We start from the raw sequence: 17,726 nt of genomic DNA on the forward strand, positions 1-17,726 counted from the left end.
AGAAGGACTGACACAGGGTGGGGTGCACCTTCCAGAAGTTTGCAGTCTGAGACTTATAATAGTGATAGACTCATTAAGGTTGACAATAGTAACAAATAATTATGAAACCCTAATCATGTGCCACACACTGTGTTTAGTGCAGGAGGTTTTGTTTTGTTTTTGTTTGTTTTTGTTTTTTAAAAGTGTTCTTTTATTTTAGGAATTCAGTTTTAAAGGGTTACCAGACATGTATAGTAATAATTTCAGTACGGAGTGGTAAATGTTTGATGGTGGTATATATGGAGTCAGGAAACAGATGGTAATTATGAGTTTTTTCAGGGAGCAGTTGGGGAAAGCTTCACTGAGGAGGTGGCACATTAGCTAGAATTTAAAGCACGAGTAGGAGGTCATTAGGCAAAAGGAAAGGAAGGGTATTATAGGCATGAGAGAAAATAATTGGTGCAAAGTCACAAGCATGAATATGGATGATGTATTTTGGCAGTGATGGGTGGTGTGACCAGAAGAGATAGCAGGCTACTATTTCTGGATCACTGAATTGTTTCTCTCTGAACTTCTTAGTAGGTAGGGCAAAAAGTGAAATAATCAAATTATTCTTATGAACTCTGACTTTCATGGAGGTATTATGATACAAATTCATTCCTTTGCTCCTTCAACTACTCAACATATGTTAATTGCTTGCCTAGTAGATGCCAAGCATCTGGCTGGACACTGATGATACTGCAAAAAATAGAGATGGAATGAGTCCTTAACCTCATGAAACATTAGCAGCTCTCTCTATTGAGTTCTCTATTGAGTTCATTCAGTTTAGCTCATCTCATGCTTCCTTTCAATGGAGTCAAATGCTGAGGTGAGATTAAGAAAATTTGGAAATGTGAGGTGATTTTAATGTATTACCTAGATGGGATGTGCTTGCTAATTTTATGTGTCAGCTTGACTGGGCCATGGGGTGCCCAGATATTTGGTTAAACCTGATGTGGTTGTAAGGGCACTTCCAGATGCAATTAACATTTGAATAGCTAGATGGAGTAAATTGCAGATTGCCCTCCCTAATATGGGCCTCATCTAATCAGTTGGAGACATGAATAGAACAAAAAGCTAAGTAAGGGAGAATTCTCTTTGCTTGACTGTGTTTGAGCTGGGACATTGGTCTTTCTGCCTTTGGACTTAGACTGGAAATTATACCATTGGAGACCATACTGGGTCTCCAGCTTGCTGACTGTACATCCTGGGAATTCTCAGCCTCCATAACCACATAAGCCAATTCCCAATATTAAATCAGATATAGATAGGGATGCCTGGGTGGCTCAGTCAGTTCAGTGTCCAACTCTGGTGGTGGTCTCAGGTGGAGATCTCAGTGCTGTGGGATTAGGTCCTGCGGTCAGGCTCTGTGCTGGGGCATGGACCCTGCTTGGGATTCTCTCTCTCCTGATCCTCCTTCTCTCTCTCTCTAAATCCCCCTTCCTCTCAAAAAAAAAAAAAAATCAGAAATAGATATAAATCTCTTATTGGTTCTGTTTCTCTGGAGAACTCAGACTAAATACAGGGGAATAAATGACAAAACAATGTCCAATAGCAGAATAGCTTTGCCTGAAGTTTGCTTTTTCACCACTTAAACTACTGCAATTTATTAGGAGATCTGGCTTGCAACTTAAATGGAATGTCCAGCAAGTGAAAATAGCCTGTAATTTGGAAGAGAGAACACTAAAGAAGTTCTCTCTCTCTTTTTTAAAGATTTTATTTATTTATTTATTTGACAGAGAGAAAGAGAGATCACAAGTAGGCAGAAAGGCAGTCAGAGAGGGTGGGTGAAGCAGGCTCCCTGCTGAGTAGAGAACCCGATGCAGGGATTGATCCCAGGGCCCTGAGATCGTGACCTGAGTCAAAAGGCAGAGGCTTAACCCACTGAGCCACCCAGGTGCCCCACGAGGTTCTCTTCTGATAGATCAGATCATCATTTTAATGAGGGAAAAGAAAGATATATTGTTGCCAATACACACCTAAAACAAATCAAACCACAAAAAAATTGATAAAATTTTTGAACAAGATGGATTCATGTTATGAGGAAGACAGGGTATTGAGTTTCTCCAATATTTTATGACTCTCATTTTATGAAATAGGAGTGATCTTAACAGTTAATTGGCTCTGTAAGAACGAACGGCTTAGGATCAACTACCTCCCCAAAATGTTAATAATAGAAGATCTCAGAATTTTATACAAAATACCAATTCATTTAGCATTCTAGAGGTATATTTTGCAAGTACTTTATCTCAAGGGATTAACTACTAAGTCAAACTGCTTAAACTGAGAGATTTCTATGAGTGCTTTATTGAGATTTTAATGGGTTGGTGGGTGTTTGGTGACACTAACCTTAAAAATTTTCCAGGCTAAATTTACCTCAGTAATACCATGGTGTAGGAAGTCTGGAGTCCTGGTTGTCATTTTACCTGTGCATGGGAGAGATGCAGAACTGTTTTATGAGAGAGGGAAGCTCTGGTTTTGTCTAGAATATTTGTGTTCCCCTCCCCCCATTTCCATGTGTATAAGTAGAAGGTCTTTTTATTAAGACACTTATTAGTTAGGGTTTTCATTTTTCATTAAGATATGGCATTTCTCTCCCCAGCTGGGCTGATTATGAAAGCATGTGGGTCTGCCTTTAATTGGTAACAGAACATTTGCACTCTAGGCCCATGTCAGCAAATGCAGTGCTTCTTGGTCAATACTAATCAAAAGCTGAGTTATGAGATATAATTTTTATTTATGGAGCATTGACTAAAAATTACGCAATACATTCATTCCTCTGGATACTCTAAAATCAATCCTTGAATTAAGGCAGACTGTCAGAACCTAGCCCCTCATGGAACTGCTGTAATGAACTAGGCTTTAACATTCCTTATGCCTCTCCAGTGAAGCAAAGTGCTAAGAAACTCAGAGGCAAATTCATGAGTTACCCAAAGCACCACCTCTACCTAGTTTTATTACTTCAAGAGTCATCTGACAATTTTTGCTTTATCTTTTCTTCTATTATTCCAATTCTCTAAAATCTTTTTGTATTTCCTACATGTCTGTGAATCATCATAAATTTTTTTAATGAGGTAGGATTTTAATAAACAAATTATAAATAAAAACTAACAAAAAGCTCCAGTGTAGGAGGCTGAAGAGGAGGAGTCAGGAAATAAGAGAAGAATCAAGAAGTGATTTTGTGGAAGCCAAATGAAGAAGGAATTTCAAGAAGGGAGTGGTTAACAGGAGCCCTTGCTAGAAACATCAAGTAAAATAAAGATGGAAATGAGGCTGCTAATTTGATTAATTAGGATCCTGATTTTTTTGAAAATTGTGTCCCTGTAATGTATGGTTAGAGGTGAAACCTTTGTGAAACTTAAAAAAAAAAAAAACTATAGTGTTGTAAAACAGAGAGAAAAGAAGCTGTGGTTTGAAGGCAAAGCAAGTTTGAGGGAATTTTTTTTTTTTTTTTTTTTTTTTTTAATGATGGGGTAGGTAAGCCAAATATCACAGTGGGTGGAAGAAAACTGACATGGTCTCAGCTTTGCAACCAGCTTCAGTGTGACCTTGAGCAAGACACTTCACGTTGTTATCCTTGATTTTCTTACCCATGAAGCACAGTAGCTTAACCAGATTATGTCTAAGATTCCTTCCAGCTTTAGTGTTCTAAAATACAATCTTGAGTGAAAGGAATGTATAAATATATGAGAACAGTAAAGCAATTTTGAAAACACAATAATGCATTCATCATGATACAGTATCATTTTTATTAACCTACCTGAAATACTGATCTTTAATAAGGTTTTATGATATCATAATGAAAGAAAGGAATCCACTGAGCATTTGCTACCAACAATCTTACCATAAAGGTTTGCTTTGTATTATACAGCCCCCTTATTTTTTTTATTTTTAAAATTTTTTTCAAAGATTTATTTATTTGTTTTAGTGAGTGTGAGAGAGAGAGAGAGAGAGAGAGAGTGAGGGCATGGAGAGGGGCAGAGAGAGAGGGAGAGAAATCCTCAAGCAGATTCCCCACTGAGTGTTGAGCCTAATGTGGGGCTCCATCCCAGTATCCTGAGATCATGACTTGAGTCAAAATCGAGTCGGACCATTAACCAATTGAGCCACACAGGCACCCCTCCAACCAACTTTCAAATAATTTGAAAGTCAAAATAGTGGTTGATGTGGATTGTAGTGGATTATAAATGGCCATAAAGTTTTTGATACTTCTCCTATCTAAAGATAAGGTCTATATTTCCTCTTCCTGAACTGAGATGAGCTCTATGGCTGTCTAGCCATTAGGATGTGAGGAAGTGACACTGTTTCCGAGCTGTTAAGAGATTGGCAGCTTCCACTTTCTGACTCCTGCAATACTGACTCTTTAAACCAATGCTGCCATGCTTTAAGGATGCCCAAGTAGCCCTGTTAAAGAGACCTAGATAGAATAGAAATGAGCCCCTGCACCCCAGCACCACCAACCAACAGCTGTAGGGTTGAGTACTGAATTGCCAGCCATATGAATAAAAAAAAGATGTTCAACACCTGTTAGCTTGAGATACTCTAAGTAACACAACATGTGGCAGAGAAAGACTGTCCTCACTGATCCCTGCCCAAATCTCAGACTTAAGGGCAAAATAATGATCAATGTTTTAAGCTACAAACTTTGGGGATGGTTTGTAGTACAAAAATATGTAACTGTATCATGCAGTTAAAATTTATTCACTGGTAATCAGGTAAGCCGAACATAATCTTTATGGGTGGTTCTGCTTTTGTGCCAATATGTGTTTGAGAAAAAAAACTTGTATTCCATAAAATTGCATACTAATTGCATGCAGGGTTTATGAGGAAGGTAGTAGTGAAATAGACCACTCAAATCTGTAGAATTTTGTAAAGAGAGCCCTACCTAAAACAGTAACAATCCAATTAAAAACATCAACCATAACATAGTAATTTCTTTGACAACAGTTGTAGAAATAAAAGCAAAATTAAACTATTGAGAGCATACCAAAATAAAAAACTTTTGCACAACAAAGGAAAGCATCAACAAAACAAAAAGGCAACCTATTGAATGGGAGAAGATATTTGCAAATGATATATCCCATGGGGGTTAATATCCAACAAACATAAAGAACTTATACAACTGAACACCAAAAAGCCCAAATAATCCAACTAAAAAATGGACAGTGGACCTGAATAGAAATTTTTCCAAAGAAGACATACAGATGGCAAACAGATACATTTGAAGTTGCTCAATGTCAATAATGATGAGGGAAATGCAAATTAAAACCACCATGAGATATCACCTGGCTACCTGTCAGAATGGCTAAAATAAAAAACACAAGAAATAAAAGTGTTGGAGAAGATGTGGAGAAAAAGAAACCTTGTGCACTGTTGGTGGGTATGCAAATTAGTGCAGCCACTGTGGAAAATACTTGTTTCCTCAAAAAATTAAAAACAGAATTACCATATAATTCTATAATTCAACTACTGGGTATTTACCCAAAGAAAACAGAAACACTAATTTGAAAAGATACATGTACCCCCACGTTTATTGCAGCATTATTTACAATAGCCAAGATATGGAAGCAACTCAGTTGTTCATAGATAGATGAATGGATAAAGAAGATATGGTATATACATATAGTGGAATGTTACTCAGTCATTAAAAAGAATGAAATATTGCCATTTGCAATAACATATTTGGACCTAGAGTGTATAACGCTAATTGAAATAAATCAGAGAAAGATAAATATTTGGAATTTAAGAAACAGCAAATGAACAAAGGAAAAAAGAGAAACAAAAAAATAAGCTCTTAAACACAGAGGAAAAACTGTTGGTTAGCAAATGGGAGGTGCATGGGGGGATGGGTGAATTTGATAATGGGCATTAAGAGTACATTTGTCTTGATGAACACTGAGAAATGTATAGAATTGTTGAATCATTATATTGTACACTTGAAACTAATATAATACTGTATTTTAATTATACCTGAATTTAAAAAATAAATATAAAAAATTTTTTTAAATTAAAAGAAATCAGCTATAACAAATCTCCTGTGTCATTTGCACTTAGAATCACAGTTACTCCTTATCAGCCTTATATCCTGGGGTTCCTGTTTCCTTAAAGACATTATTATGTATAGCTTCATCAGAACGCTATACAAAGTGGAAAGCATAAGGGGTTCTTGAAGTTACTAAATCAGCTTCTTTTTGCACTAAAAAAAAGACTGCTGCAGAATTTTAATTTTTTTCTTAAAGTCTTCATAAATTGCTAAAAATTCCTTTTTAACTGTGATAAAGTTGAACTCTATTGCCTCAAAAATGAATGGTTTTGGAAATTCAAAAGTGAACCTAGAGGATTCCAATGTTTACTGACGTCCTTACTTTTCAATTACACATGAGCTAATTGGCACCAAAGAAACATATGTAGCAGAACAGATGGTATGAATGGTCAGCCTGTGTATGTCAAACAATACATATACTGACTATTAAGGCCAATACTGTGTTGCCGTAGTCCCTTATCCCTTATTACTTACCTTGTCCTGATGGACTCTCAGTCTTGAAGCCTGGTAGAGATGGCTGCTCTGTGTGTGCAGCAGTAGGTACTGCTTTGGTTTCAACTTCCTTCACCAGATCCATCAAGAAAGGGGTATCAGTGCTCTCTGTGGGCCTAGGGCCCAAGGAGGGGGAAGGACACTGAGGGTAGCCTCCTCTTCAGAAGAGGGTGGTTCAATGGATTGCTCTTCAGTCAGAAATGCTGGTGTGAGGAGACCTTCTGAGTTGAGAATGACTTTACCACTAGTCTTTGAGGTGGTGTCATAGAGTCCTCATAGAGGATGTAATTAGCTAACAAAGACTTTGTGGTAAAAAACTCACCAGGTATACCGTGTCCTGTTCTGTCCACTGTCTCAAGCCTGGATTGACCAAAAGGAAGTTCTGGACTCAAAGTTGCATCCTGAAGAATGAATTGAGAAAGACATGTTGAGAAGTGACATCTCCCTGTATGTGAGAAGGGCTACACTCTGTGCTTTTCTCTTTTATTTAAAGTTAAGCAAGTCATTTTGTAGTTGACTTGAATCTACTATGGATTCGTCTTTTTTTCTACTGTGGATTCTGATATAGGTTCTGATACAGAAGTTTGTCATGAAAGGAAGACATGCATTGATAAAGTGGCAAAATATGATTAATTGGCCTCTTGGTTAACTGAGTCTGCCTGGGTAGGGTAAATTAATAGCTGAAATACTTTGAATTTTCTACCAATTTGAATTTATGAATTCCTTCATTTAAAGAAGGAATAGAGCTTAGTCAGCACTTCCATTTATGAATATCCCATTGACAACTTTTGGTATAAATTGGACATAGCTTTAAATGAAATACAAAAATTATTACAGAATTTATTATTTTATTTTGAATATATGAAACCCTCATAAATAAATACAGGTAAGGCCTTAAGACTTAAGAACATGCTTATAAAGTATGCTTATGTTTATATTTATTTCCAAAAGTCAATATTAAATTATATATTCTGCTTTAAGTATTCTTTTCAGTTCATGAACATGTGTTTCTTTTATCAAAAAAGCAAATCTTGACACTAATTGAAACTAAGATCTAACAACATTGAAGAAAATTTTTGAGTTTTAGGATATTTGAAATGCAAGTTGTATCATATTTTTTTAACACAGAAACTGGAAGTGGGCAACAAAGTACTGCCTGTAAGAGAGAAAAAAATTATAATTTGCATTGCAAAGAAGATTTTGCTCTGTTCAGTCTTTAAACTGATTTTTTTTTTTTTTGATGCAAGCTTTTGAGGCTTTGTTCCTACTTGAAGAACAAAAGAACAACAAACTCACTTACCTTTGTGATATCAGCAAGGAGTGTAGGCAGCACTGACTGGAAGTCAGGATCGGTGCCTGGCAATGACCCAAAAAATTCTGCAGGTGAAAAATCACAAAGTTTGAGTATTTCTTTTTTTCTTTTGTGGTTGGACACTAAAACAGTCAGGGTTGAAAGATGTGGCAATAATCAGTTTTTAAGGGGTGGTATAGCAAATCATTAATAAATTAGCATCACATAAACTAATGGTCATTGATGTGAATGATATATTGGAGGACAGATGCAAAGGGTACATCTTGTATATTTATGCGATAAGAACAGTTATCAAAGTAGATTTTTAGGGTACTTAGTTTAATTGTATAGATTTGGATCAGGCAGGCAAATAGATTGGCTAGGCCATTGGGGATGAAGATATAATGAAGCTAACAAAAATAAATATCTAGAATAAGCACTGGAACCAAAGACCATTTGCAGAGTTCTATTTCCACCTTGAAACCTGATTCTCAGAATATCCCAGAAGGTTGAACAGAGACAAACCAGAGTACCAGATGGTCTCTAAGATGAGTCTGAAGCTCATCTTCTCTTGTCTAGGAGATTCTCTTGCCTGGCATCTTGTCCCCAGAAACCTTTTGATGTTTTCCAATGTTGAGTTTGACTACCTAAACCAGAGAAATAGAACTGGCAGAGAATGCCAGTTTCATGTCGTGTCTTACTAAAATAGCATTTCTAGTGTCCACCTATTCTGTTAAGAGTGCTGGGCATAATGAGGAGTTCTAGGCTTATGGGTCCCTCCAGGTACCCTCTGAGAATCCTGAATGTGCCTGATGATCTTGTTGATTTTTTTAGACTGTCTGCTATTCTCTGCCCTCAGAGGTTGACTTATATAGATTATATCAATGGCTTTTTGCCCTCTGGCCTTGGGAAGGCTTAGATCATTAGGTAAACCCTTCACGCCTAGAGGTAGTAATGGGGCCTTGCTGCATCTGGCACCAGAGAACTGTCCTGTTCTTTTGTGTATTAGGAAAAACTTTATAAATAATTCCCTTATCAGACTCTCACGCTGTCCCAATTTGAATGGCCATCTGTTTCCTTCTTGGACTCAACCAATTTACTAGGTGAGGGAATCTGTTTGGGTCATGCCAGTGGAACAGAACTGTCCACGGGTGCTTCTTTCTACCTGGACTCCACTGGGTGACTGTGGCTAACTACTGAATGGAAACTCTGGGCTTCTCCTAGACCTATTCCTGTTATGAAGTAGCACCAATGGCTCACCAAATGAGACCCAGGTTGGAGTGAGGAAAGAGAAGTGATTCCATTCATGATGTGCCTGTCACAGAAATGACTGATTCTATAAGGCCCAAGTGGAAATGACATCTCCTAATGTCGCTGTCAGAATGCGGATAAAACTAGAACTATGAAATCACCAACTGACCATCAATGAACTGGATTGCTTCCACATCCAAGGATTTGTCTTCCTCTAGTGCTTTGCTGATCAGCTTTTTGAGGTCTAAATCTGTGAGATAGATTTCTGGTTGCTTGTCCTCCTCCTCCATTCCGTGAGGGGTTCCTTCACTTCCAATTTTGTTGGAATCAAAAGACAGGAGGTCACTCTCAGGGCTTTTTGATTCTTCACTGTCTCTCTTAAAGACGGCCATAAGCCTTGTCTCTATGGAGCTTGAACTGTAGAGAGCAGAGGACACAGTCCACCCAAACCCATTGTTATATGCTTTACAAAGAGAGTCATTATGTTGCTATGAAGATTCCAGACAGCTTCATCCTCTTTTCTGATAGGCTCTTAAAGGAGTATCCCACTTCAAAACTAGTTTAAATGTTTATCAGAAATTTGAAATGTGTAAGAAGAACCGACATGTATTTTAGTTATTAGATAGAATGACAGGATGGGGGGCAGGTGGTAAGTCCAGCTTGAAGACTGGCTACTAACTCAATCAAGTGATCACAGAATTTTACTTTATTCTTTATGAAAAAGTATTATTTGTCAAGAGTTGCTATAATTCACCAGTGTTTTTTGTGGCCTTATAGGTAAAGTCATGAAGTGCCCATCAGCAAGAAGGATGAATTGTCCTTTTCTCTACAAATAGCCTTGTTTAGGACGGTCTCTGAAATAGCAGCATAGGATACAGCAGTGGGACAGTTGTATGTGCATATTATAACCAAGTCAAAGGTTCAATTCTTAAGTTTATTTTTCTTCTACTTCTGTCAAGAAATATTTTTTAATAAAAAAACAAAATTCTAAATCAAACATAATTTTTCCCTCAAGCTGCTTTTAAGATAACATCTTAGAAGAAAGGTGTGAGAAAAGAGAAAGGGAAGTTGTATATAATTAACCATATTTATTATCATATTTACTGACTTGATGCCTTTTTGCATATAAAGATGAAATAGGATTCTCTTTAACTCTTTCCTCTAGGATCAGGTTTACCTTTTAGTTTATCCCATAAATCCACACAGAGGGATGCAAAAGTGTTTTAAAGCCACAGAAACTGATAATGTGTAGGCTGGGTAGTTCTTTGGGCCACACAATCAGTCAGAGTCTACAGTTCATTATTTCACTAGTCAATTAGAGAAGCCAAAGCTGGATTCTTATTACTGAGCTCTCCAAGGTAAAGTGGGCTCTGTCCCAATCCAAACTGACCTTGGAACCAAGGAGCAAATTAGTTTCTCTGCTTTGTTCCAGACTTAGGTTGGCTGGTTGTACAAGTGTGCATTCAGACAGACAACTTCCCATCACAAATGATATTTAAGAAATTGTTAAAACATGCACAGAAATGTGTTTTTATGTTTTTCTAATTGGATTCTGAGTTTTAGAGAATATACTTTCACTGATCACATCATTGTTTACATACTTATCTCATGTAGTGATTTTGACTTGAGCTTTTTTCTACTACTGAGTAACTGATCAATTACTCTCACTTAAATAACACACCAATAAAAAGCCATTAGTTTATCCCAGACTTGGTATGTAAAATTATTTTTAAAAATCAGCATATAAATTTGTGGGGGAAAAGGTACTATATTCCAAAACATTAGAAAAGTCCAAATTACCCATCTCTTCCTTTCTTTGGTCTTCATTTCACCATATGCAATGGGAACATGCAAGGGAGAAAGAATTTTTATGAAATTTATTAAGACATTTACTGAATCACTGCATATACCAGAAAGAGAAAAAGAGACAGAGAGAGAGAGAGAGAGAGAGAGAGATTTCTTTCCATTGTCTCCCATGTTTGCCCAGAGCTTTGAAGGAAATACATAAACTGCCATCAGAATTTGGATAGGAATTTTGAGAGCCATATGAATCTTAGGAAGTAAAAAGAATTATATGATGTTCCTGACTGGGATTCAATCTTAGTTCAAAGACTAAATATATTTTTTCTTTTAATTTTTTAATTTAAATTTAATTAGCCAACATATAGTACATCATTTGTCCCAGATGTGGTGTTCAACATATACTTTTTTTTTTTTCATAAACTCTTTAAAAACATAAATAAACTCTTTGATTTCTTCATATTCTTCCCAAAGAGGTGGTAAATATATATATCTTACATTTTGGGTGGTGCTGGTGCCAGGAAGTTTTTAAAGAAAGTACTTTGTGAATGAATTTCTCACCCTCTGAGTAGCATTAAATGTTTAATTCTGAAGATAATTTATCTGAGATTGGACACTGGAACTGGTGTTTTGTTGACAGGTTATGTTTCAAATTATTTAATCATTAAGCCGTGAGGGAATGGTACACTTCATCATGGAACAGGTTGCAAGAAAAATAAACACCTGTTTACTGAGTGGGTGGTCTGCGCCAGGCGGTTTACATGCACCTTCATTTAATCTTTTCAACAACACATCTCCATTCTACAGAGAAAGGAACACACACACAGGGGGAAGTTGTTAGCTGGAAGGTGGAGAGCCAGGAGTCAAACCCTGTCCTGCCTGACGTCAAGTCTGGGCCCATTTGCTATGCCACCACCTGCTCAAACCTCGAAAGAGGCCATTTGGTCATCAAACTGGCGAGTATTCTGGACTCCTCTGGGCATCTACATGAATTTGGTTTAGAAGCTATATTCAGCTTCCTCTTTTCACATTTCAGATGATATTTGTTGCCAAAGACATTCTACACATGTGATGGAATTTGTGTTGCTGCTCTTTCTGCCTGGAGTATGAATTCATTTAACTTTCATACCTTGGTAACATATGACTGAAATAGACTTCGCTATGACTTTCCTTCTGCGGAAGCAGGGGAGAATCTATGACTTTCTCATTGGGGCTGCTCTGTGGCAGGGACTTCTGTACTGACTAGACATTCATTTAGGGCTTGCCTCATGCTTCTTTCAGCAGCGGCTTGTAGTTTGGAGAGAAGCGGGGCTCCTTGAGCCAAGACCCTAGTACTGCTCATTAAAAAATATATGTATACTGCATTGAAATATAATTGTCATGAAACAAACTGCAAATATTGAAGGTGTATAGTTTGATCTAAGTTTGAACCTATACACTGTGCAATCATTACCACAATCAAATTAATTCCTCCCAAAGGTTTACTCATGCCCCTTTGAAACCCTTCCCTCCTATCCTTTCTGTGTCAACCCTCATAAGAAACTACTGATCTGTTTTCTATCATTATAGATTAGTTTGCGTGTTCTAGAGTTACATACAAATGGAACCATAATACACTCCTTTCCCTCTGGCTTCCTTCACTCAACATAGTTATTCTGAGATGAACCCATATTGTTGTATATTCTATTAGCTCCTCCCTCTGCTGAGGAGTCGGCTATGGTAACAATAGTCCACAGTTTGTGTTATCTGTTGCTCTGTTGATGGACATTTAGGTTGCTTCTAGTCCTCAGCTACTTCAAATCAAGCTGCTTGGACATTTATGAACTAGTCTTTGAAACACCCTCCAACCAGATTAAATGATTGTTAATAGTTTCCCATATTTGCTGTAAGAGATAAAGCAGTATTTAAAGTGGATCTTTTTCTGTTCGTTCTTATAATTGTGTTAATAATAGATGTCCTTCCAACTTCCCAGTTGTGTTGGGAGACTCAGACGAGGTCACTAATAAAAATGTACTTATTAAATTGTAGATCAGGTTTTATACAAATGAGCTGAAATAAAGATAGTATCAGGAGATTCATAGTGTTTTAGGGGATCTGGCTCCATGAGAAAGCAATTTCCTTCGCACTAAGTTTACTTTACAATATTCTGAGCATTGTTAGTTACGATTAAAAGCTTGCCATACTCATAAGCATATTGTTTATAATATTCAGGGTCAAAATGTTTTCTGGGAGACTAAGTATTCATTCCATAATGGAAATCATTCGAAATATATGGTCAAATTTACTTTATAAGCATCTTTGGCAGAAATAAGAATAAAGTCTTACAGAGACAAACACACTGGAAAGATGCAGCTTCAGGGGCTACACCTTTTTTACCTCGTGAAATTTCATCATCTTAACATTTTCATTTTCTTCCGAAATAGATTTTTTTTATTATTAGTTTTTCATTTATTTGAAGGGAGGGCATAATGAGCAATTTGAACATTCACCAAGAGGACCGTTCATATCATTTCCTTCAGCTTTAAATGAAACATCTGCTCTCAGTGCAGTGGCTTGTCCAGAAGACCTTGCCACATCTGCAGAATATTCTACTATCACCTTTTATTTCTCTCTAATCCATCTGATTTCACATGGAATATTGTGGAGCAGCATCTTGAAATAAAGAAAAATGAGACTGCTGTGGTACATATTAAGGGTTTCATCTTTTATAACTTTCACTTTCCAATACTTTCTTCCCCTGGAGTCATACAAATCAGAGCGCCCTGAGAGCTTTGAAAGGAAAAAACCAGTGGAGCTCACCCAGAAGCTATTCCTCGTGAGTGTGGAAACTTGCTCTGGGCACCTGGCTTTAAGACAACCGACAGTGGAGGGGCCAGGAAGTATTCTGGGGGAGGCCTTCTCTTCTCACTTTACAAATCCCTGTTGGGACAGGGAATCTCATTCTGACACACCAGGGCTGATATACACCTTGTGGCACATTTAAAAAAATATTTCATATTAGGACCCTGCCTGTAGACGTTTTGAGTGAGAACTTAGAAAGAGGATGTAAAACTGCTTGCCAAAAATCATAGTACCCATCCAGATTAGAGTGTTGGGATGCTCATGGATATAGGCCTGCTTGTGGGGAAGCCATGGGAACATAAGTCAACCCTGCTTTAGCATGGCACTGTTCTTTAATTTCATTTCCTTTATTTAAAATTGTAATTTAATAATTTTTGCATGGTAATGCATTACTACAGTTCAGACATCAAAATGATAATAAAAGCTGTATTTTGGGAAGTATTCCTTCCACTTCTGTCCCTTTCTACCCCATTCCTTCAACTCCCTTATCTCCAAAGGTACTACTTTTTTTAGTTTCACCTGATTCCCTAGGGTCACACTGATTTGTTTCAATGATGATGATATTTGGTATTCAACAGGGAACCAGACAATCAGACTCTAAGGTAACTAATTGCTACTTCTTTTGACCTGTCCCTACTGAGGTGTTCTCCTAAGAGGTTCGTTAATAACATTGCCAAAGACAGCAGATGAGCTCTCTGCAGAGAGCAGTGTTTCTGACTCCAGAGGGAGGAAGGAATACAGCTTCTGTGTTACCCCTTAAAAAATCACCTAGAGTCATGTTCTAATTAGACAGTTCCTTTATCTCAAATGTATTCAGTTTTCAGGATCTGGCAGGGCTAAACAACTTGGGGGAAAGGAACCTTATAATCCTCATGACACTGCTTCTAAAACGGACAGGGAGAAAGTAATTTAAAAATTGAGAAAAGTCCGATTCTCTTACTTACCTAAATCCTAGCACATGGATTTCTTTGAATCCTGGAAGTTTCTTAAATACCTTTTGCATCTGCAGAAGGAAAGAAATTTATGAAACACTCTTCGGCTCTACTGGGTCAGATCTTACCTAACTGAAAAAGCCTAAATACTTCTGATGAGTTTGGGGAAAAACATGAAAATGCAAAATTGAAGCAACTATTGAGGCCAAACTCTTTGTTCTTAGTTATTTCTGAAACCCAGAGGAAAGTGTTTTGGTATTTATTTAAAAGCTGCAGTTGTTGGGGGGCGGGTGCCTTGATGGTTCAGTTGTTTAAACATCTGACCCTTGATTTTGGCTCAGGTCATGATCTCAGTGGAGCCTGCCTAAGATTCTCTTTCTCCCTCTCCCTCTCCCTATGCCCCTCCCCACCCTGCACACTTTCTTTCTCTCTCTCTTAAAAAAAAAATAGAAAAATTTAAAAAGCTGAAATTGGGTAGTTCAGACCTGCTTTAATGGTTACTTTAAATAGAATATGAAATAACTTTAAGGTGGTACTTGGAAGAAACATTTTTGGCTACAGTGTTTTTATTTATACACACAGAATATTATATTTTCTGAGTTGAATAAGATGATTTGGAAAATATAATGTTAAAGGGATTATTAAAATCAAAATGGCTGCTGTAACTAAATAAAATGGTACAATCAGACTCTAATAGGTTAGATTATAGATTTATTTCTTAATGAGTCTGACCTTGCTAATGAGGTGTATTATCAGAATATTTTACAATTGTTATACTGAATGACTCCTGACCCACTACAGTCTGGCGTCTGCCTCTGGATTTGTCTAGGAGGGACAGTTTTCTCCAGGCTGTTGCCTCTTGGCTCTCTCCAAATCCAGTGGCATTTTCCATTCCTCTTCCAGGGTTTGCCTGCTTTTTTCCCTGGTTCTTCTTCTATCTCAAGGACCACTTTCTCAGTCTTCTTTAATCCATCTTATTCTTGACTGCACTCTACTTTAAATATAAAGATTCTGGAAATTTCCACTCAGCCTCCTTATCTCACTCTCCCCACTTATTCAGTAAGTGGGGAAACATTTTGTTGCCACCATGTTCTTATACCCATGGCAGGCGTACTCTTCCCATCTCCCTTTTTATATTGCTGAAATGGTCTTCTAGGTGTGCATGAGGAAAGGAAGGAGAAATCTGGGGGAGGGATATGTTGGGGCAGGAGGAAAAGGAGGAGATGTCTCCTTGACCACATTTTTGTTTCCAAGGTAATCATTACATATCTGTTGTTCTTCACTAAAAATCCCTTGCTGGGAAGCACTGCCCATTGAAGAAGCCCCAGTTCTTTAGAAGGGCATTTAAGACCCTCCGCAATCTACATCCTCCATTCCCCAAGTACTTTATCATTTGTTCTTCCTACCATCATTACCTCCTTGGCCAATATTGTATCCTCTAATGTCACTAAACCAAGGCTTATCTTTCCTCAAATACAACATGTACTTCATTGAGACTTCTATAACTTATTTCCCCTTTAACCCAAGACGCAACTTCTACCTTCTGTTTATTGACTGCCCACGCCCCCATCTTTCAAAGCCAGCACAAACGCATTCTCTATTTTTTTTAAAGATTGTTATTATTTAAGAGAACAAGGGATGGAGAGAAAGAGAGAGAGAATAAGAGAGATGGAGAGAGCAGAGAGCATAAGCAGGGGGAGAAGCAGGCTCCCAGCTGAGCAGGGAGACTGATGTGGGGCTCAATCATAGGACCCTGAAATTAGGACCTGAGCCAAAGACAGATGCCTAACTGACTGAGTCACCCAGGCACCCCAAACACATTCTCAATTGCAAAGCATCCGTAGAGCCCTTAAGTCAGGTTCCATGATTTCTTCTCCCTACTACTCTAGAACTTAATGCACTATGTCCCATAAACAGTCTGTGAGCTGCATGATGTCTTCCTCACTGAGATGCTCTTTGGGCTCAGGAACCATGTCTTATTTACTCATCTTCATCTCCCTCCCTCTCAGTACCTAGGAGACCATCATCAGTCTCATAGTAGGGACTCAGCAAATTTTGTTTAATTGACTTGAGTGCCTCTCTTCATTCTCAAAACTAATCGACATGCCACTGCATTGTCACTGTATCTAAAATTACTGCTGACTCTACATTATCTATGCCAAGGACTAAGGCAGTGATGTGCAGATAATCCCCAAATCACTTACACCGGGCTTTGAAACGCATCATGGATTTCTTTTTCCAGCAGACTGTTTTACCTCCCAAGTCATACTTTCTTGTACCAATGTTAAAAATAGTTTTCATCCCCTGAGTATATGATAACTGCAGTGATGAAGGTAGGCCAGTTTTTGGGTGAGGAGGTAGCTGTGTAGGCTTGAGTTTAAATATTGGTTCTGCTACTTTCTCCTTGTTAAGGCCTGGAGTTTATTGCTTAGCCATAAGCAATATGATCTCTGAATCTGATCTCCTTAGCCAAAAAAGGATAACAATACTTACAATTTGAGGCTCCTATAAGGAATCACTAATAAGTGCCTGACACACAATGGGCAAAGAGTGGATGATACTGTATTGTTGATTTACTTAGTGTCTATCTCTCCTACTGGATTACTAGCTCCTCGGTGGGCCAATTTTCTTTTACTTCTTCAGTGGTCACATACCATGGGGCCTGATGAGAGCAGACAGAGCAGACCTTTAGTCGGTTGTTTTTCAAAGACTCAGTGAGGGGAAGGACAGGATGAGGGTCTCCGTAGGGGTAAGGGGGAGGGAGCCTGAGTAATAAGTTTCTGTTTCTCCACTGCCACCCCCACCACAGGCTTACCAGAGGAGAGCTAGGAGTTTAGGCGATGGGGACCTGGTCTTTAGTATGGGGGCAGGTAGTAAGGAGCTGTGTACACGCTCCAGGTCTATTCTGGCCTCCTGTGACAAATAGCTCTGGGGCCACAAGGCATTTGTCATGCCATTCCAGGAACAACACCTGGGACTCAATGTTTAAGCGTGAGCAGCAGTTTCTGGAGCAGAAGATTCAGACCCTGACTTGTTCCTCTTTCTTATCCAGGATATC

At 38.0% G+C, this 17,726-nt stretch overlaps 1 protein-coding gene across 2 annotated transcripts in view; it reads right to left on the reverse strand.

The window, feature by feature from the left end:
- Positions 1–17,726, reverse strand: part of IMPG1 (interphotoreceptor matrix proteoglycan 1) — a 126,283-nt gene that overhangs the window by 60,740 nt on the left and 47,817 nt on the right. For both annotated transcript variants that reach the window (XM_032873192.1, XM_032873191.1), the window contains 5 exons: positions 14,681–14,739; positions 10,896–10,916; positions 9,265–9,512; positions 7,854–7,930; positions 6,876–6,954 (listed from right to left, as the gene is read on the reverse strand). In XM_032873192.1, the coding sequence (XP_032729083.1) occupies positions 6,876–6,954; positions 7,854–7,930; positions 9,265–9,512; positions 10,896–10,916; positions 14,681–14,739 (484 nt within the window). The remainder of the gene's footprint in view (positions 1–6,875; positions 6,955–7,853; positions 7,931–9,264; positions 9,513–10,895; positions 10,917–14,680; positions 14,740–17,726) is intronic.

Source organism: Lontra canadensis, unplaced genomic scaffold (genome assembly GCF_010015895.1).
Source record: "Lontra canadensis isolate GAN:19392208 unplaced genomic scaffold, GSC_riverotter_1.0 scaffold47, whole genome shotgun sequence".
NCBI lineage: Eukaryota > Metazoa > Chordata > Mammalia > Carnivora > Mustelidae > Lontra > Lontra canadensis.